This window comes from Thamnophis elegans, chromosome 10 (assembly GCF_009769535.1).
Source record: "Thamnophis elegans isolate rThaEle1 chromosome 10, rThaEle1.pri, whole genome shotgun sequence".
NCBI lineage: Eukaryota > Metazoa > Chordata > Lepidosauria > Squamata > Colubridae > Thamnophis > Thamnophis elegans.
Window position 1 is genome coordinate 6,206,784 of NC_045550.1, and position 22,942 is coordinate 6,229,725.

General features: G+C 36.9%; 1 protein-coding gene across 1 annotated transcript in view; it reads right to left on the reverse strand.

Moving 5' to 3' along the window:
* ABRAXAS2 (abraxas 2, BRISC complex subunit) overlaps window positions 1–22,942 on the reverse strand; it is a 32,763-nt gene that overhangs the window by 9,204 nt on the left and 617 nt on the right. Inside the window, exons 2-7 of the mRNA XM_032225363.1 lie at window positions 12,052–12,142; window positions 10,818–10,854; window positions 8,620–8,686; window positions 2,400–2,590; window positions 1,624–1,743; window positions 534–618 (exon numbers count right to left, since the gene is read on the reverse strand). Of these exons, the coding sequence (XP_032081254.1) occupies window positions 534–618; window positions 1,624–1,743; window positions 2,400–2,590; window positions 8,620–8,686; window positions 10,818–10,854; window positions 12,052–12,142 (591 nt within the window). The remainder of the gene's footprint in view (window positions 1–533; window positions 619–1,623; window positions 1,744–2,399; window positions 2,591–8,619; window positions 8,687–10,817; window positions 10,855–12,051; window positions 12,143–22,942) is intronic.

Consider the following 22,942-nt stretch of genomic DNA (forward strand, 5'->3'; position numbering starts at 1 on the left):
TTGTTTTAACGCAAACCAAAGATGCCTTTTAAAAAACAAGTTTACATCCTATTCTTATGCATGCCAGTGCTGTGTGTGAGGTAATTTAAGGTGGTTCTGACAAGTGTCTTTGACATCTTCATATCCGGTCACATGGGAGGCAAGCCACTCCCACAAAGGAGGCCACACCCACAGAGTATGTTCAAACAATTTTTGAAACCCACCACTGCAACTGACTCATATTTATGATGGTTGTGGTGTCATGGGGACATGTGATCACCTTCTGCGACTTTCTGACAAGCAACGTCAATGGGGAAACCAGGCACTTAACAACCAGGTTACTAACTTACCAACTGCAGTAATTCACTTAACAACTGTGGCAAGAAAGGTCATAAAATGGGGCAAAACTCACTTAACAAATGTTTTACTTAGCAACAGAAACTTTGGGCTCAATTGTGGTCATAAGTCGAGGACTTCCCATACAAAATAGTTTTCTGTATGTTATTACAACATAAAAAGTCAAGATTGCCAAATTTTAAAATAAAAGGAGTTACCTGTACTTTTTCCTGAAGTGCATTATAAACCTGATAGATAGCCCTGATGTCCTTCATCACTCCATCTTTATCAAAAAAATCAGTACTAAAAATACAAAAACATAATGTATTAGAAATAAATCGTAGTCATATCTTACTCCTTATCTGTCACCTTTAAAGTCAATTTATATTTCCTACGTGGTCATACATAGACTACCAATAAGGTGGCAGGCTGAACCAAGGTAGGCCTCAAGCCTGAACCAAACTAGGGTTTCATGATATTAAGCTTTAACTGTTCATATAGAAATTGCAAGGTTTGCTTTTAGGACATAGTGCGGTTAGACACGAGTTAGAAGGAAGTCTGCACATGAAATATGCTGAAGCGAAGCATCTAATTTAGCCCATTTGCTGGCTTGGCTGTTAATCTGTTTGGTAGACATATATTGTCAGTTCCTCAAAATATGAGCTATGCATATCCGTTAGCTGACCCATGTATTATGACATCTTGTAAACATACTTTCTGTAACTCAAGGGCAAATCTTGAGGGGTGTTTCCAAAACTAACAGATGGCTTTAGCTGAAAGCGATAAACTATATAAGGAATTTCCTGACTTTCACTCATTGTTCAGGCCATTGTTTATTCTGAACCTGCGCAAATAAACTTTCCTTCTCTGAAGAGCTGGCTTGCAGGTTCCGTCTTTTCTACAACACCAACGCATGAACTGATATGGCTGTTTGCAAATCCAATTGTTTTTGCTCAGCCCGCTTTGATAGCGTCAAAGAAATACACCTTAGAGAAATTTAACACACATTAAAAAAGCATTCTTCATTTCTCCTCATTCCCATTAAATTACACTGGAAAAAAATACAACTATAAAAGACGACATGAGTCTATATGCTGCAGATACCTGCATGTATATTCTATGTGCAGGATACCCTGGCATGTCCCTATGTTTCTTATGCTAACCTTGATCAACACTTTCCTACATTGCTAGAAACTAGCAATGATATAACAAAAGAAGATAATCAAGGAAAGTGCATGCATATTGAAATCTGTGTTTATTTCTTAATATGCCAAATTGGCAATGAATAGGTTTGGAAACATTGCTTACCCATGTTCTTTAATAACTTTGGTATAGTTTTGAGAAGTATTTGGCACTGAAGAGACCTTATATTCTTGCTGGCTTGTGTTGCCCAAGTTAGGGATAGTAAGTGACACTCTTTGATTATACCTGCATAAAAAAAGTTCAAATAATTAATAAACATTGCAGAAATTCCTGAGATTTTAAGCACAGCAGTAATTCATGTTAACCAGATTTTTTTAAAAAAAATTAGGGAGTAAAGGCTACTATTAACTGTATCTATAGTTAATTATAATGTTTAAATTGAATCTGGAGTGACTATTAATTTAACAATTGCCTAGATAGTAGACAACTGTTAATCTTCCATTAACTGTACATTCATTCTTTTTGTAATACTACAAAAATGCAAAAAAATGGTTTGCTTTCTCAGTGATATCTAAATTATACCTAATGGTTTTAAAAAAAAATTCTTTCTTTTGTCTCAAATAGAGAAGTAGGCTAGAAGAAAACTATTTCAATTAAAAACAAGGGACAGAAACTCGTAAATCAATTCCATTGATTAAAATGGCTCTTTCACTGTTTTTCAGCTAAAATTTTAGTTAATTACTTTATTGATTTAATCTTGCAAGTTGTAACTGTATTTACAACAAAGCGCCATAGAGAACCAAATTTACTTTCATGACATGCTAGAACACTTGGTTTAATATAGGTATCTGATATAATTCACTTTTTCCTGTGTTTAATTATTATTTTATTAAAAATACAGTTCATACAAATCCCTCCCCTGTATAATAAAAATCATTTACCTTCGATTTGGTCTAAAAAGGACATATTCTAAAGCATGTGTAGAATTATTTGCAGTGGAGATGAAACTGAAGAGAAGGAAGACAAGGTCAGGTACTCCAAGTATCTGTGTCAGCTGTTTATGGATGATGTGTTCTCTATATGACATTTGTTGCTGAGTATTCCTTCTAAATCTATACCATCCAATAACATTCTGCAATAAAAAAATGAGTAATGTTTCATTATTTAGACACAATCATTCGATACACCACGGCCATTCTAAGGGGTCATTCTAACCTGGGAAAGTGAGTGGGGGAAAGTAGCAATAGCAATTAGACTTATATACTGCTTCATAGGGCTTTCAACCCTCTCTAAGCGGTTTACAGAGTCAGCATATTGCCCCCAACAACAATCCGGGTCCTCATTTTACCCACCTCGGAAGGATGGAAGGCTGAGTCAACCTTGAGCCGGTGAGATTTGAACAGCCGAACTGCAGAACTGCAGTCAGCTGAAGTAGCCTGCAGTGCTGCATTTAACCACTGCGCCACCTCGGCTCTAGTATTCTAGAGCAGTGTTTCTCAACCTTGGCGACTTTAAGTCCTGTGGACTTCAACTCCCAGAATCTCCCAGCCAGCTATGCTGGCTGGGGGATTCTAGGAGTTGAAGTCCACAGGATTTAAAGTTGCCAAGGTTGAGAAACACTGTTCTAGAGCAATGAGGTTAGTAAGGCGGCTTGCTTCTGATCACCTGGTAAGCTTCAGTAACTAATTGTAGAAGCATACCATTAGTAAAGAAACACTTATATTTCAGGAACTGGGCACTTATGGGCATCAACCGATGTCTGTAGAAAAAAAGAAGAATTTTAACTCTATTTTCAAGCAGCAGAATGAAAGACAGAGGGTTTTCATTACCCTGCTTGACTATAGTCCCTAGGTTATCTTGTAATGGTTTAACTGGGAAGAGGAAGAGAATGTTGAGCCATGCAAAAAAAAAATACATTTGAGGTCTGCGAAAATACAAAATGTGATTTAAAAAACCCTTTGCTTTGATTGCGTTAGGTACAGTATGAAGCTGTTTGAATTTTCAGTCTTTCTGCATAAATATGTCCTGCGAATCCCTTGGACTTCAAGGCGATCAAACCAGTCAGTCCTGGAAGAGATCAACCCTGACAAGGCCAGATCCTGAAGATGAAACTCAAATATTTTGGCCACCTAATGAGAAGGAAGGACTCACTGGAGAAGAGCCTAATGCTGGGAACGATTGAGGGCAAAAGAAGAAAGGGACGATAGAGAATGAGGCGGCTGGATGGAGTCACTGAAGCAGTCGGTGTGAGCTTAAATGGACTCTGGGGGATGGTAGAGGACAGGAAGGCATGGAGGAATGTTGTCCATGGTGTTGTGATGGGTCGGACATGACTTCGCAACTAACAACAACAATAACAACATCCTAAAATGTGATTTGTTTCCTACAAAGTCCTAAAACTAGATAAAGAGAACTCAATTGAAGAAATGAGTCAGAAAAGTTCACTTATTCATTGAGGAAAATGATAAGTTACATATTTGTCTTTATTAGTTTATCTATCACTGCTTTATAACTTGAAATCAGTAACAACGATTTGATTTGATGCTGCAGGCAATTTTACCAGCATTCTTTTTGATTGAAATAAACTGTTCATTTTCTACTGCAGTTTAAATTAAAAACAACTTTGAAAAAACAATTGACTTGTTTCTATGCTTAAATAGTTATGCCCTGAAATGGAACCTCTTCAACCATTCAGAGAAAAAATCAAAACAACCATGGTTCATAAATTTCATGCCTTTTACTATTTATATGCTAATGTACAGAGTATGGGAAATAAAAAAGAGGATCAGTTAGTATCAAAGACAAATATAATTTATTAGGTATAATAGTAATCTGAAAGAATGATTCCTATGACTAGAATAAGGTAATTTAAAGGATGCAATTTAATTAATCGAGGAAGCAACAGATGCAACAGAAAAAGAAGAGAAGTTGTACCACATGTTAAACATGCTGTCAGAATCCCAAATGTAGGAAACAAAAGAAACAAAAAATGTAATATTATTGTTGATGTCTAATATTATCTTCCATCCAAATAGAACAGGGGTAGTCAACGTTTTTATACCTACCACCCACTTTTGTATCTCTGTTAGTAGTAAAATTTTCTAACTACCCACTGGTTCCACAGTAATGGTGATTTATAAAGTAGGGAAGTCAATTAAATTTTAAAAAGGAAAGTGCTTCAATATCGGACAAAACCTGTACCGCCCACCATGAAAGCTGGAACGCCCACTAGTGGGTGGTAGGGACCAGGTTGACTACCACTGAAATAGAAGATGTGGATCACACCTTCAAAAATCAAACTGCACATCATTCAGCGAGGCATGAAGCTACAGTGAAAGGAGACTTGAGGTAATATGTGTCTCTGCAACACATGGTCCTTACAGGAAATTCCCTATTTGTTCTGCTGATTACTTCCTACTTTACATGTGACTGGAAATCACAAAAGGATTGGCTTGATACTAACCAATACCATATAGCGTTATGGGTTGCATAATGCTAGAGTTTTTGACTTAAAATGAAAGTGTGCATTTTCAAACATATATGTTGAGCTTAAAAGAATAAGGTTAATAAATTTGGTCAATGGGAGCCTGGAACAGGAGAAGCTAATAGGAAAAGATGCTAAAAATGGATTGGACTTCTTAAGAAAAGATATTAAAAGCACAAATGCAAACAATGCCAGCAAGGAAGAACAAGGTTAGCAGAAGACCCAACTGAAAAAACAAAACAAAAGAATGGATACATGCAGTCAATGGAAAGGGACCAGGACAGAGGTGGGTTCCTACCAGTTTGCACCTATTTGGTAGAACCGGTTTGTCAAATCTACCGAACCGGTTAGAAGAGGTTCCACCAGTGGACCCGGAAAGCGGGCCACACCTACAGAAGAGGTTCCAAAATTGTTTGAAACCCACCACTGGTCCTTGGATATGATTATTCTACACTATCATGCTCATATTTATAAAACTCAGTGCCTCTGTGAAAGGCAAGGATGACTACTGCGTTTGTGGTGCAATCAGAACATTGCGTGTGTTGAAGTTGTTTTAACGCAAACCAAAGATGCCTTTTAAAAAACAAGTTTACATCCTATTCTTATGCATGCCAGTGCTGTGTGTGAGGTAATTTAAGGTGGTTCTGACAAGTGTCATCGGCATCTTCATATCCGGTCACATGGGTGGCAAGCCACTCCCACAAAGGAGGCCACACCCACAGAGTAGGTTCGAACAATTTTTGAAACCCACCTCTGGACCAGGATCACATACAAAAAAGGACAGGCAAGTAGCTCAGAAATGTAAAGCTGGTGTTAGTAATCCAATAGGCAACTGGACTTTCTTTTTTTTTTCCCTTGCAAACGTTCTGCTTCTCATCCAAGAAGCTTCTAGAGTTCATTTGAAAAATTGGTGAGAAACGGAACATTTTCAAGCAAGCAACCAAACAAACAGAAAATCCAGTTGCCTGTCGGATCACTAACACCACTTTTACAAAATCAAATCAAAGTTTAAGGGTAGATGTTTAAAGTAATTTTAAAAAATAGCTTCTGTATAAAGGTTTAAAATAAAAGACTTAGTGTTATTGTTAAGCCTAATAGTACAAACAAGAATCAATACATCAGATCCTTATTTCTCTTTTCAATATATGAGAAACAGAAAGTCGGCAAGTTGAAGACCAGTCAAATGTAATACCTAAAAGAATTCCATAGAAGACAATAAAAAGATCAGCCTGCAATCAAATTGAAAATGATGTGTTAAGCGTCAGAAATGAGTGTGGATTTGTCATGAACAAATCTTGCCATATCAAAGATACACAGTACATCTTGATGTCAGTAAAACATCAAGACAAAGTACCACATAGTTAAGTGTGGGCTGGATTGCAAGATTATTAAATCAAAATCATATTCAATGTACTCAGAAACTGGGAAGATATAACCAAGTGAAATGCCACAAGTATCAGTTTTAGATTGCCTTTACTATTGCTACTAATGGTTTGGAGAGACTGGAGGAAATAAGTATTATATTTGCAGATGACACAAAACAGATTAACCGAAAGAAATGAAACTAGAAATGATCTTGATAAAATAGAGAAATGTGATGAAAATAATGGATTGCATTTTATAACTGTAAATGCAAAGCGCTTCACTAGCAATATGATATGGTTGCAAAAAAAAAAGATATCATAAATGCTATTTAGGCTGTATGAAGCAGTACAGCATCCATTCACTGGAAGTAATAGTTCTGTATTATTCTGCTTCAATAAATCACCATCTTTTGTGCTATTTTGGGTGAATAACTTTAGGAAGAATTCAGAAAAACTGGAGCAGATTCAGAGAAAGGCAGTAATGATCCTGGAAAGTAGACATTAAGTTATGTGAAGAGAAATTGGGTATATTTTGCCTTGGGAAAAACAAATAGCAGGTATTTTTCAAATGAATGAAAGGATTTTAACAAAGAAGCCAAGACCTGTGCTCATACAAGAGCAGGGGATAGAGAATAATGGATTTAGGTTACGGGAAAGCAGATTCCAATTAAGTATTAGGGAAAAAATTCCCCGGTGCTGCTTAACAGTAAAACCAATTATGTAGAGAGGTGGTAGCTTCCCCTTTATTGTACATGTTCAAGTAACAACTTAAACAACCATAGCTCATTGATGCTTTAATTCTTGCACTGATCTGGGGGTTGGCATCATAAGGTAGACTAGATCAGGAAACTAATTCCACAGGGAGACTAGAATTATATTTTATTGAAATAGGCTAGTAACCGTATCTTGCAAGTCTGCGTGTTATTGGATTCTGGATGGTTACTGCAAGATCATCACCCACATAGCTCCCTAGTTGAACTCAACCACTGAAACGGCTCTTTTCAATTGTGGAACTCTACAATGATTTTATGCATTTATCAGATTTAGAATGGTCACCTAACTCAAAACAAGTGAGATGCTCGGCAGCATATAATCCACAACAAGCAAACAATAATGAATCAATATAGTTAAAAGCAGCAGTAAAAAACAATAGGCAATTGGGAAACCCAGTCGATATTATAACTGGGTTTATAATAGGTGCGCGCCTAGTGAACTGGTGGGAACGCCGGTAGGAACCCACTACTGGCGCATGTGTATGGTTATTTTATTTCAGAGGCAGGTATTACAGTGGAAAAGACAGGCCTCTTGGAACCTACTGGAGGACATTGCTTCAAGGAAGAGGCCCAAATTTCACCCATCCTACTAGATCAGGAATGTCAAACTCCTGGCCTGCGGGCCGGATGCGTCACACGCTGGCCATGCCCACTCCCGGTTTAGCGAAGGGGAAAAAAGTCCCGATACAACATGTGACGCAGCTGTGAGGACGTGAGTTTGACACCTCTGTACCAGAGGGTGTGGGAAAACTAGAGACCATGGGGATGGATTTTCTGAAAAGTAAATAAAATTGGCTGGAATGAATTCCAAAGAAGTAATTAGGTCTTTAGTATGGTGCTTAGTTCAATTATATCACATTATTCTCCCATTTTGGGGGGCATTTTTATCTACATTTGATTATGTATGTATCATATATATATATATACATATACATATACATACACATACACACACACACACACACACATATATATTTGAAGAATATACACCTAAGTCTTTCAGTTATGACTCTATTGGACCCTACCCAACATATTTATAATTTATGATGGTCAAAAATCAGGACACCCATGTGACCAACCTGATTTAATGGCTTTTTTTTGTGGTGCTCATTAAGCAAAGACTATAGTCATTAAGTGAACCAATGCTTCACTATGGGTCAGTTTTGCTGAAAACTGGAAGTAAATGTTCAATTCTTTGCAAAATCATGTAAAATAAGGTTGTGTGACTTTAGAACACTGAAAGTGGCCATAAACGTGCCCCAAATGCTTAGTATTGTAAGTGCAGTCATATGATTTAGGAGGTGGAAAAGCCATCATCAGAATGTCAAATCTGGGTCATGAGTATCTTTGTAAGGCTCTGTCATAACTTCAACTGGTCACTAAGTAACCAGTTGTAAATTAAGGACTATTTCTACTGGAACATTTTGGAAATGTTCTAAATGCTTAGAAGTCACTCCTTCTAAGAGCTATAATTAACTTTTCCTTCTTATACAGGAGAATAAATATGAATGCAAATGGAACTGAAAATACGTAAGCTTACTTTTCTCCGATTTTTAAGAATTCTGTCCAAATTCTCTTCATTGACTTTGCCTGCATAATCATAAAAACTTAAAAAAAAGAAGAAAACAGAAGTTTAGATTATACATTTAATCACAGTGAAGGGTTGTGAAGCAAAACATATAGACGTTGAATAAGCCATTCTTCACTAACTCTTCTGTGTTCAGAGGTTTAAGCAATACATGAAAGGTTAGAGAAGAGATGCCCCCATTTAAACACAATGCTCTCAGTCTGAATATTCAGCAAAATTCCACAGCAATTGATATAGTATACAAATAATGTATCAAAGAAATGCTCTCATCAAAAAGAAAAAAAAGCAATTCTTGATACATGAGGAGCACTGGAAAATATTCCTGCCTTTTAATAGCTTCTGTTCACATGATATAAATTGTTTCCTGATTCAGAGAAATGTATATTACTAGGAAAAATCCCAGTTTAACAGAGCATGTTTTTAACAATTTATCCCACTTCAGCTTGCAACATGTATACACTTAATATGCAAAGCATCATATTAATAATATTATGATTATGGCCTCTATTCAGAGAAATGAAGGATTATTTACTTTATAAAACACCTGTTTAATTAATTGAAAATGTCCCAGCTAGACAATGTGTTATTATTTTGTTCACAGTATAAATAAGGTCTTAGAAAATAATTAAAGCGGGCAATTCTGAGGGTTATTTTTAAATAAGCTTTTTAAAGTAGGTGAATTTAGAGATGGTTTTTTAAAAATTAATGCAGTATAATCTTGAATAAAAGAACAGATGAAACATCATAATTATACATTCTCTGAATTCATTTATTTTAGGTTGTATATTTTTATGAATTATATATTTTAAAAAAAAATTATACACCATTCTTATGGACAGGTTACAGCACAAGATAAATAAACTAATCTTCCTCCAAATTACAACTAACAGTACTTCAGTTTGAATGTCTTTTGAAATAAAACTCGTCTTTAATGGTTTTATTTATTTATTTATATGTGCATTAGAAATGTATAACACCACCCAGCACTGAATGGCAATAAAAATTCATACAATACAGGTTTTTTAAGAAATAATCTCAAAAAGTGGAAGAAAAATAACCATTTAAGAGAATTAAACACGTAGATGGAGGAACACCCTGGTTTTCAGAGAACTTTGAAGCTGGATTGAGAGCTATAACTTGTAGGATGGTATTCCAAAGGGTAGATATTGTAACAGAGAGTTCTTCTAAGTACCGTGAAGAAGGCGCTTTAAGAATCTTTCTAGACAAAGAGTTTCAAAGTGTAGGGACTTTGAAGTTGCCCTTTAAAGTCAAGGATAAAGAACGTGGGAATTTGAAATTAAAGTTTCCTACCTAGAGAGACAAAACACACAGTACTAGGACCAAAAGACTGAGAGGAAACTGGGAGCCAATGGGAAAGGTTTAGGTTTAGGTTTATTGGTTTATAGGTTTAAGGCAGAAGACTAAGAAGTTTTCTCTCAGTCTAATGGACCAATCAGGCTGTGTTAAACCCATGTGTGACCCCCTCCCTCGACTCCACTGGAAAACTATCAATCCTTACAAGCAGTCCATTAAGGTACATTGATCAATGGTACTGAAGGACACCCAAAGGGCTAAATGAATCAAGAAATCTTTACCCAGGTCCGGATAAAAGTCATCCACAGGGAACAAATGTTATTTCGATCTCTATCATTAGTCTGAATTCTGATGGCAAGAATTCAGATTTTGCTCGGCCACCTAAAGCTGCCACCACCATCTCAATGATTTTTCTCAATAACCAAACAGAACATTGGAGACAGGCAGAAGAATCCAGATAACTTCAGAAGGTATAGCCTTTTAGCACATTGGAGGGGAGATGCGCGGCACAACAATTTAATAAATAAAATAAATAGACAGCGCCTGATCTCTAATAACATATGGAAGTGAATTTTTTTTATTTCTATGATAGCTCATTTACATCACACCTGCATAATAAAGGCTCAAAACAAATCATTTTACTCCCTCAATAGGAACTCTGAGAAACTGAGGAGAATTAATTACTAGTCCAAAATTATCTATTGAATACTATAGTTGAATGAGCACCTAGGTCTCCACAGTTCCATTCAGATACTTGACCCATTTTGCTACACTGTTGGATTTAGCCCAACGACAACTGGTAAGGAGAATAAAAGTATGTGATAAAAATAACCTACCTAAAGAGTTTGGAACAAGGCTCATGATTATGGATTTCTGGAAAAAGAAAACAAGGCATTTATATTACTCTAAGGAAATAGAGAAGCTCTAAAAATAATTTAAAGTAATATATCCCTAGCCCATATAGATAGTTCCAAGTTCACACAATTAGCAAATATTTCACTTTTCACAAGACATATGATGGTTTCACATTTATTAAGAACTCCTGAGGAACGTACCTCTGCAAGTTTGGCAGACTTAATCACTTCTCAAAATGAATGTATTAAATAAAGACTTTGTTGCTATTGCCTGCCCACAAAGGTTTCTACAACTGATTATTTAAATGAGTGGATCAGAAAGAGAACATGAAATTTCTCTAAAGGTAATCAAGCAAAATAGATATGTTGCCAAATCTTTAATGCAATGTATTTGCTTTAGGAACAGATTCACATTTTCAAATTGTGTGACAGAATGTGCTAGGAACCCCAGCCCCATTTAGGGTAAATATGGAGGAAAACTATCTCTACAAAAGACCTCCTGGAGTTGAAAGCACACCTGCTAGGATTATGTGAACTATTGACCCTGCTAACAGTAGCAAGTAAATTTAAAATAGAATGGGGACAGGTAGAGACAGAAGAACCACAGTTGTTGAGAAGCTGTTGTTTCTTCCAGAGGTACGGCAGCATTTTATGGTTCTAAATTTCCCATCAAATATGGACTTTCTGAAAATCTATTTATAACCCATTTGTCATCTCTTAAGTCTATGTTTCGAAAAATATGGCAAAAGCCGTTATAAAATAAAACAATTCTGAATCAATTTTAAACAAAGCTGAATAAGAGAGGCACTGACATTTCTACTTCGCCCTCCACTTTTGCAGAAAAAGTCAAAATAATCACTTTCAAATTTAATGTCCAATGCGCCATAACCTGGAATAATTGTGTGTACTTGAGTATATGCAGTCATATTCATGACTCTGCATATGTTAAAAATCAAAGACCACACAAACTATATTCAACAAGATAAATCAAATAACATTATTCACCTCCTGCTAAAATACTTTCTAGACTTATATCAATTTGACTTTGCAATCAGAAAATCCATAATCAATTTTTTTATTGTGCAAGCCATCTAAAGTCACTTATACAAGATGGGTAGATATACAATCTGAATAAATAAGCAAGCAAACATGCAACTACAACCATATAATCTAAATAAACACAACATTACATTGCTAGAAATTTAATAACGCTTACCAATCACTTGGAGAAATTCTGTGTTGCTAATCTGAGAGTCACTAATACTGAATGTCTCTTCCTGTCTTACCTCTCCTAATAAAAATCCTTCCTGTAAAAAGAAAAAAATATTTTGATTAAAGATAAAATAGAAACTGAATTCATTTGTTTTCCCTTACGCATTTTAAAAAAAGTGTTTTGGATTTTTATTTTTAGAATATACATCAACATCAGTACATGAACGGTGCGGCATCTGGATATCATTCATTTTGGGACAAATGTCAATAATAATATTAATGGTATTTGTTACATTAATCAAACTTAAGAAAGCCTAATATATATATATATATATATATATATATATATATATATATGTGTGTGTGTGTGTGTGTGTGTGTGTGTGTGTGTGTGTGTGTGTATTTGTTTTAAAGTAGTTCTTCAATATTTCAATGTTCCATTTTAATGCCAATCACAATATTATTTGAGTTTACATAGTACTGCCTTCTTCCAACCTCTAATCTTTCCGTCTAGTTATTATTTTTATTCTATTGTATGAAAAATATATGTGCTAATATTCCCATTTCTTATTTCTGCATCTATTGTGGCTTCTAATCAGGCCACCATTACTAATCCTAGTGTTAATTCACTTGTTTCTATTAAGGTATATTCCTTTATTATTTAATTTTTCAATGTTTTAATGCGCCATTCTAGTGCCAAACCATATTATTTAAACATACTTAATACCATCTTTCAACCTGTAATCTTTCCATCTAGCTGTTACTTTATATGAGGGTGTATTCTTATTTCTACCTCTATTCTAGTTTTTAATCATTATATTTTAAAAAAAAGAGAGAAAAGACTTTCCTTTCTATCCATCATCTCTTGCCCGTTTTAATACTTCAATTCTTATTCGTTTTTTAGCTTGCCTCCCATACTCCTCTCTTAAATCCTTGTCTCTAGCTACATCTGTTTCTTCACTGTTCAGTCTAAACATTTCTTCTTCTCACTCAACTCCACTGTTCATCTACACTGCTCCTGCACTTTCTTTATTGCCACAGCTGTCCCAGCTTCACAGCAATGATGGCTGCCTCTTCCCCTCGTCATGGATAAAGTCTGGGTGAAGCAGGAGAGTTGCGGGTCTCTGCAACCTGCAGGGTGCCCCTCTTTTCTTCACCACCGTATAGGGTGGCATTAGCTCCTTTCGGAGCCCTCCAACAGGGAGAACTCAATGCGGGGGCGTGGAGACTGCCCCCTGCATCCAATCTTGCTGTGGGGTCAGCTGGAAGTCCCTTCACTTTTTATAGCTTCACAAAATTAAAAATGGTATTTACCTTTGTTTCACCTAGAAAATTTAACATCAGAGCAATAGGAATTAATATAAAAGTGAAAAGGCATAGATCAGCAGTTCCAGGTCCATTTCCCTTGGGGTGGACATAATTCAGTCCACCCAAGTATGAAAAAATTGTGATATGAGATGATTATCTAAACCTCACATTCTGAAAAATTAATGGAGTGCCTAGAGCCAATTTTTAAGGTGCGGGAAACATTATATAACACTGGATGTAACTAATAACCTCCAATAGAATCCCAACAGTTTCCAACAGAATTTAAATATAAAAAAAGGTCAGGCACATATATTTTATTCATTTTTAAAGACATAAAACTTGTACTATTAGTTGTTTGTGGAGCTAAACATCCATGCAGAGTTTATGACCCCAACTGCACTTAAAATAAAGAGAAATCTATCAATCAGAATGGACTTGGAAGGGACCTAGCCTAACCAAGATTATCTACATAGAGATAAAAGCAAGTTTAAAAGTTACATGTATTCTCTCCGGTTGTAATCATAAAAAAGTAAAACCATACAAAACAGGCAAGATCATAATGCAGCTGAGACATACAAATGTGTAAATGTGAACTTCTTTAAGTTGCTGTTGGTTTACCTCTGGAAAAATTAAGCTAGCACTGTACTCTCAAACTGATATAGCAATGTCATTTTTTTTCCTGGTAATAAGATTTTCAAATCTGTTATTACTGATAAAATATATGAAGCTTACTTTTAACACTGGCAACTTATTACCATCTAACATGCCAAAGCTTATTTATTCTGTTTGGTCAAATGTTTACCATTGGTCAAACGTTTACCAGTTTTCCAAGTGGAAAAACTACTCAAGTTCAAGTTCACTTCTCATATTTTTTTTAAATGCAAAATTTAACGAAGGAAATCTATTAACTATTAAACTTATAAATTAAAACAATGGCAAACAAATGCACATCTTTCTTTGCATGTATGTTGTTTAAAAATATGAAGGATAAAACCAGCTGAAAGTTTCTTAGTAGATATCCTTAAATATTAATTTGTTTTCAAATTTGTTCTATATTTTTTATATAAAAATAGTCTCAGTCCACATAGTCAAGTTTGTATATATTGGGACGACGATAGGTTTTTTTGGCATTTGGCCTCTATATATCACATTTGAAATGAATTGAATTTGAAATGAAATACAGAAGCAAATCAATTCAAGCTTTAATTCAAGGGGTTTGCAAAAGTGACAGTAACTATGGAAGAATTACAGCCATTTTAATACACCCAGACCTCTTTTGGTGGCTCATAAATAGTGGGGCAAGTGACTGACAAGCAGTTTTAAGGCCAGTTCCCTTGTTAATTCCTGAGAAATCAATAAAGATAAAGCTGTGGAGTTGGTTCTGAGTGTTACATTTGCATTTGGTAGCTGTTCATCAAATCATTCATCATGAAGTCCAAAGAAGAGTGTATACAAATGAAAGAGTACATCATTAGGCTGAGAAAAACAAAAACGAAACAAGAGAAATAGAAAAAAACATTGGGAGTTATCAAAACAACAGTGTAGAACCTGGGTGTCAAACTTGTGGCATCACATTGCCGCCCACATGACGTATCATGATGTTTTCCCCCTTTGCGGAACTGGGGTGAGTGTGACACATTTGGCCTGCGAGCCACCAGTTTGACACTCCTGGTCTAGAATTCTGAAAAAGAATTAAGAATTAAGAACCTGGCACCAAAAGGCCTGGCAGACCACACAAGACAACTAAAGTGGAGAACAAGAAAAACCCCTTGACAACATCTAGCCAAGTCAAGAAGACTCTTGAGAAGGTAGGCGTGTCACTGTCAAAGTCCCCAGTCGATAAGAGAACTTTATGAATGTAAATTCAGAGGCTTCACAACAAGGTGCACACCACTGCTAACACTCCAGTACAGAAAGGACAGATTAGACTACATTAGAAAATGTAGAAAAAAGCCCTGGCCGATTCTGGAATAAGATTCTTTGAAACCAAGATTAATTTCTGCAGAATGATGGGAAGAGGAAAGGGTGGAGAAGGAAAGGCTCATGATCCGAAGCATATCACATCGTCTGTCAAACATGGTGGAGGCAGTATTATGGCATCGCCATATATAGCTGCCAAATGAAATCAGAACACTGGTTGATTATTGTTGACTTGACTGCTGATAAAAGCAGCAGGATGAATTCTGAAGTGTATAGAACTATACTCTACTTAGATTCAGCCAAATGCTACAACACTGATAGGACACAGGAAAGGTAGAATTTGATATCGCAAGGATATGTAGATATTTGATAAATGGCATATCAACTGTAAAAAAATTACATAATTTTAGAAATATAGTTAAAAATCTTAACATGTTGAACTATATTCCTAAAACATGCAATATGTCATCTCGTGAAGAGCCTTGGATCTATTGAGACTCATGCATTGCAAAGAGGCTAATTTTGTTCAAATAGAAAGAATATTGCCCTACTGGTGCCACTTGAACAGAGATTTATTGTAAAAATGAGATGAAGCAATATATTTCCAAATAATCTAGATCTAATGATAAAGGATTGAATTAATTTTTATCTTGCTACTTATAGTTACTATATTGATCAATTCTCTTTTTTCTATTTTAATCACTATAATGTATCTAATTTTTCAATTAAATTGGGGGGTTACAAATAATTGTTTTATTCTAAATAATTATATTGTTTTGAATAAAAAAAATCAAAAACATTGACAAGAAGCAGGAGACCCTGATTCTTACAGGAAAGCATATGAAACAGCAACACACAGATATAAGTGTGAAAATATATTTTGCATTATCTGCATATGACAATAGGTTCTCACATTAGATGTTTTAATGGCTAATTTGACTTATCAAAACCACTATTCACTATATTTTGTTTATCCAAAATTATCTGCATTAACAAGCCCTTCCTTCCTAGCAAACAAATATTCTTCTAGTAATACAATAATACAAATTTGGCAGGTGAGGTTTCTAAGCAATACAGCTAAATTGTAATTTGCAATTCTCCAGAGGATAAACATAATTTCTTTCCTTGTCAACTAGTATTTTTACATCAAATATTACAATTATTTGTATCACTTTTTAAATTGTTTTCGGTTGTACCTTCTAACTCTGGCCTTTGACTGTAATAAATATTCATTCAAAACACTATATTGCACTCCCTTCTTGGGCATAACACATAGCACATAAAAGTTATATATCTAATTTATAGTCACCCATCTCATGAGCAAGAAACTCTGGGCAGCAAGCAACAAATTATTTATCAACCACCTGAAACCCTAAAGACTCCAAGCAACTTACAAAACTTAACATTAGACAACTAATAAAGTATTGAAAATGGCAATCTATTTAAGTTTCCATTTACAACAATGCTAAAAGTATTTTTATCTTTACTGAAAGTGATGATGGTGCTTATAATTAATCCCCGAAGGAAACCCCTACGTTCACCTGCTTCCAGAAGGCATTGAGGGTAGGAGCTATCCTTGGTTCAAGACACAACGTATTTCCAAGGAAGAAAGCTTTTAAAAAGAGCACTCCAGGGGTGGGTTGCTCCTGGTTCAGGCCAGATCAGGAGAACCGGTAGTAGCAGCGGTGGGAGGCTCCGCCCACCTGCCCGGATGTTTCTGCACATGCACAGAAGCGTCGCCCACACCGGTAGTAAAAAAATTGGCAACCCACCACTGGAGCACTTGGTGTTGCCCTCCCTACCTCCAAACTCTCTTGACAAGTGAGGACTCAGAGCAGGGACTCTGTCAGCTTCCTAAGTAGACCAGAAAAAGAAACTCGGGATGAACTAATTCTACTTTATTACAAAGCTACATTAACAGAATTTTGTAAGTCTGAAAGTACAACTCTATCGCCATCTTTTTTTACCGGCTCATAACCTGGGGTGGATCCTCTCTAAGTTTCTTTCTCTGCCTTTTACTAAGTGGTGGGCTTCTCCTCCAAGGTGGCGAGGTGGCGCAGTGGTTAGGGTGCAGTACTGCAGGCCACTTCAGCTGACTGTTATCTGCAGTTCAGCAGTTCTAATCACACCGGCTCAAGGTTGACTCAGCCTTCCATCCTTCCGAGGTGGGTGAAATGAGGACCCAGACTGTGGGGGCAATATGCTGACTCTGTAAACCGCTTAGAGAGGGCTGAAAGCCCTATGAAGCAGTATATAAGTCTAACTGCTACTGCTATTGCTGTCTGATTGTTCCCTTGCCACATCATCCCCTCTTTTCAAGGTCATTCTTCCATTCCATTGCATGCTTCTTGTTCCAACAAGCAGAAAGTATTGGGGAAAGGGAGTCCCTAAGCTAGTCAAAACCTAACCCATATAAGTTCAGTTAAAGCAAGGAGACATTTGTTTGGTGACAGCAATTTAGGAGGATGCTAGAGACAGGTGATCACTTTAAAGACATAGCAAAGTCATTGTCTGAAGGACCAGAATAGGGACAGAATATCCTGGGCAAAAAAAAATAACCCTATATAGTTGCTAAGGGTCGACACTCACTTCATGGATAGCCCATAAATAAAAACTGAATGACTAAAATTTGAAGTGAATCTAGAAATCTATTGGTGATCAACATGCATGCCATTATGTCCTGGACTATAGTAATTGAAGTTTCCTGGTGGGTCTTCAAGAGCAGACACAAACAGAGATCTAATTTAATTAGTGTGACAACAGACATGAGTGACTGTCAGTTAAGGTTGCCAACTGGTGTACTAAAAGCTATGAATCTCCTAGAGACAGTCTCTACTTATTCTTCAAGCAAGAACTCTGAATCTAGGAGGAATCCCCACATTGTGACCTTGCTTTTTTGGAGGAAGACAGCTCCATCAAGAGTAAAAAAAAATGACCCTGGAGTCAGATGACATCCCAATCTAGGTTTCTAGGTTTCGTTTTATTTATATGCCGCCCTATTCCCAGTGGGACTCAGGGCGGTGCACAAAACCCAAGGAGGGAAGGGAAACACAAAGACTACAAATACAGGCATTTTAAAAAATCACCAGCCACACAAATTGAGAGGGGAAGGGAACTCATCAACCCCAGGCCTGCCGACACAGCCAGGTTTTAACGGCTTTTCGGAAGGCCTGGTGAGAGGTGAGGGTCCGAATCTCTGCGGGGAGTTCGTTCCAAAGGGCTGGAGCTGCCACAGAGAAGGCCCTCCCCCGGGTAGTAGCCAGATGACATTGGCTGGTAGACAGAACCCGGAGGAGGCCAGCCCTGTGTGATCTAATGGGTCTTTGGGAGGTAATTGGCAGCACCCAGGTCCAATACCATGAAGGGCTTTATAAGTGACGACTAGCACCTTGAAGCGCATCCGGAGACCAATCAGTAACCAGTGCAGCTCGCGGAGGATAGATGTAACGTGGGTGTACCGAGGTGCACCCACGATCGCTCGCACGGTTAATCTACAGCTACTCCATCTTGTTTGGGTTGAGTTTGAGCCTTGTTTTCCCTATCCAGGCCTTGAAAGCTTCTAGGCATTGTCATGATTTCCACTGTATTGTTCAATGGGCATCCAGGGTAGAAAAAGGCATATCTGGAGATCTTCTGCATATTGATGATAGCTCAGTCTGAATTGATAAGATGACTCTCCCAGAAGTTTCATGTTAAAGTTAAATAGGATTGGGGAAAAAGTGAACCCTGAGGCATTCCATATCAAAAGGCCTGTGAATCTGATCCTCTCCCTACAACTAACTGGAACCACCTGGTCAATTAGGAATAAAATGATTCCCAGTTGTGTTCTGGAAGGATTTTGTGATTAGCAGTACTGAAAGGTGCCAAGAGATCTAGGAGGACAAAGATGCCCAACACTGTTTCGTGAGCTTCTACCTCATGAAAAGGAATAGAGCAGTATGGATAGTCCTTGGCTTACGACAATTGAGTCCAAAACTTTGGTTGCTAAGTGAAACAGTTGTGAAGTGAATTTTGCCCAACTCTATGACTTTTGCCATAATTATTGAGTGAATCACTGCAGTTGTTAGGGTTAGTAACATGGTTAAGTGAATCTGGTTTCCACATTGAAATTACCTGTCAGGTGGTTTCAAAAATATGATCACAGAACACTGCAATTGTTATAAATATGAGCCAGTTGTCAAGCATCTGAATTTTGATCAGGTAAACGTTGGGAATCAGTAAACGGTTGTAAGTGTGAAAAACAGTTTAAGCCATTTTTTTCAATGCCATTGTAACTTTGAACTTTGTCATTAAATAAATCGAAGACTACCTATTGTGTCAAATTTTATCAGATCTATCCAGCTTCTTGAGGAGTGGGGGAATTGATACCTTTTTAAAGGCCTCTGGCATGTCTCCTTTACTCCAAAGTTGTTGACTACAGCCCTGATTTAACTTCTATTCTCTTCGCTGGCTTGTTTATTAGCCAGGAGAGCTAATGAAATTATTTCCTTACAACCCAACTGGAGGATCAGGACTGAGGTTTACTACAGCTAATACTACTAATCTGAATGTTGTTATATGTGAACTATTTCAAGTATTTAATCAGAATAGGCCTGACTACTACTTCATTTTCCTGGATTATTTTAAATTTAAATAATTATAAATGATATATGTTATTGTATCTATAACGTGTTATTATGACCCAGTAGAGAAACAAACTGATTTTATACATATCAATGGGAAAAATATAAACATGTTTTTAGCATGGTCCCCACTTTTATGGCTTTCTAGAAATTGGTAATAAGCTGCTTTTTCAGAACATCTCTGTGAATTCATTTTATAGCTACCCACACCTTAGTAGTCTAATGCTTTGTATTATTATGGTTATTTTTATATTATATTTTAGTATCCGTTAACACATCTAGGTTCCCATTGGGTTTAGGTGGAAAGAAATCATATAAATAACTGGTAATAAAAGGATTGCCTTTAGAAACAATATAAAGATACCATTAACATTATCCTACATATTTTGATTAGTTGTAGTTATCCCTAACAGTAATGGTGTCATCTCTTGCTTACAATTTTTTTGCCTTCTTACCTGTTCTTCCAAAACGGTTGTGTGCTATCATCTTAAATATACTGCCTTAATTTGGATAATTAAGAAAAACCAAGCATTGCAGAAATCAGAAGTTTATACGAACATATCCAGCATCCAAGCATACTGATTTTTGTCTTCTCCCCTCCCCACTTTGAAAGTTCCTATTTAACATAGTAAGATGATAGTTTCCAGTTTGTATAAAAATGGTATGAAGTGTTACTATTTCTGTAAGCATGCAACAGAAAAATGATATATGTAAAACACTTCTAAGTTTTTGTTTCAGTTGAATAAGAATGGATAATGAATTTGGATAATATAGTGGCAGATGGATGAGAACAGCAAGTACTTTCTAAATAAGCACCTAATATTATATCATTTAGGATACAGTAGACAGCAATAAAATATTTAATGTTCTAACAGAGACATTACTAAAGAATCATGTAATCTAGAGTTATGCTGCAATACATTGTTTGTATATGGTATGGTATGACTGTTGTGTGTTTTAAATTATGTATTGTTGCGTGTCGCTTTAATTTTTGTTTGTATCCCCCTCCCTTGGTTTGAGTTGTGAGCCGCCCTGAGTCCCCTTCGGGGGGGGGGAAAGGGCGGCATATAAATAAAATAAACATCAAAAAATAAACATCAAACATATCTTTCCCCAAAGTCCCTCTAAGTCAGAGAGAAAGTCTAGTTACTTTTGGGATAACCATGACCTGGATGATTGAGAATCTCCAAAGCCTACCCTGACAGAAAATAATCTTTATGAATGTTACAGAACAGATGAACTTGTATGTGTGTAAAAATATACACGACACTGAGTATTATTCACTGGAGTATTATAAGAATTGCAATTATAATACTAATGTAAAAATCTACTGATCTGTTTTCACATTTCTCCAGGATTTTTGTCACAACCCTCAGAGAGAAATTGATATCAAATAGGAACAGAAATGGAATCACTTAAAAAGGGAAACTATCAAAATATTTGGGAGGGAAAACTCTGAAAGCATTGTCTGAAACAGTATAGTATGGACCGAATATCCTGACTTGGAATGCTTTGAGATAAAAGAGAGAGTGATTATCCTGTAAAATGACCTAGTTAGACCCAACATAAAGAGTACATATGATCATAGCAGGTCCACCCTTTGAGTTTTAAAATGCACATCTATATAACAACACAGATAAGGACATCTAATCATACAAGCAGTTACTCAAGATATACAGGTAGCCCTCGACTTACGACCACAATTGAGCCTAACATTCCTGTTGTTAAGTGAGATATTTGTTAAATGAATTTCACCCTATTTTACCCCCTTTCTTGCCACAGTTTACTAACCCAGCTGTTAAGCAAACCTGGCTTCCCCAGTGGCTTTGCTTGTCGGAAGGCGGCAAAAGGGGAATCCCGTGACCCCAGGACACTGCAAACTGTCATAAATGTAAGTCAGTTTGCCAAGCGTCTGAATTTTGATCACCTGAACAAAACAAAATTAATTATTGATCACTGTTAATTTTAATTCGAATTCTTTTTTTAAAAAAAAAATGTCATTGTCAACTTTAATTGGGTTTGGGATATTCTATTTGTTTTTTTAAAACTTTTGTATTATGTGTTTCTTTTGATGTTGTACGCCGCCCTGAGTCCTTGGGAGAAGGGCGGCGTATAAATCGAATAAACCTAAACCGTGGGGGATGCTTGCAAAGGTCGTAATTGTGAAAAACGGTCGTAAGTCACATTTCCCCCCCCCCCAGCGCCACTGCAACTTCCAACGGTCGCTAAACAAATTGTTGTTAAAGTCACCTGTAAAAACACAACTGACCTTTCTAAAGTTTCTACCCTCTCTCTGATGGAAATGGACGGGGTTTTTCTTTTCCCCCTCCCAAAACTGAAAGTGATACAGCAGCTGTTAAGAGCTACTTCCTCAATATAATCTGTAATCTTGCTGAGATAGCAATCCCCAGGCTGCCCATAGTCTAGACCAGTGTTTTTCAACCTTTTTCGTGCAAAGGCACACTTTTTTCATGAAAAAAATCACGAGGCACACCACCATTAGAAAATGTTAAAAAAAATTAACTCTGTGCCTATATTGACTATATATAAAGTAATTTTCCCACGGCACACCTTACACTATGTCACGGCACACTAGTGTGCCGCGGCACAGTGGTTGAAAAACACTGGTCTAGACCAGTGTTTCTCAACCTTGGCAACTTGAAGATGTCCGGACTTCAACTCCCAGAATTCCCCAGCCAGCATTCGCTGGCTGGGGAATTCTGGGAGTTGAAGTCCAGACATCTTCAAGTTGCCAAGGTTGAGAAACACTGGTCTAGATTTCACCAACCTGCTTTATATATTAGCCTGCATACAAACTAACACACACACCCCTTCACATGACAGCTCCACAGGTGCCCCATTAACCAGCCTTAACAGGTCCACAGTGGCAAGTCAATGCTTTCCCGGAGACCCCCCCCCCACCTCCAAACACTTGTTTCTTTTCAACCGTCCCCCCCCCCCTCTATTCCCTCCGGCCACTTTCCTTTCCGACGGCCCCTCCCTCTGTGGGCCCTCCCCTTCTTTCGTCCCACCGCCACCTCGGTC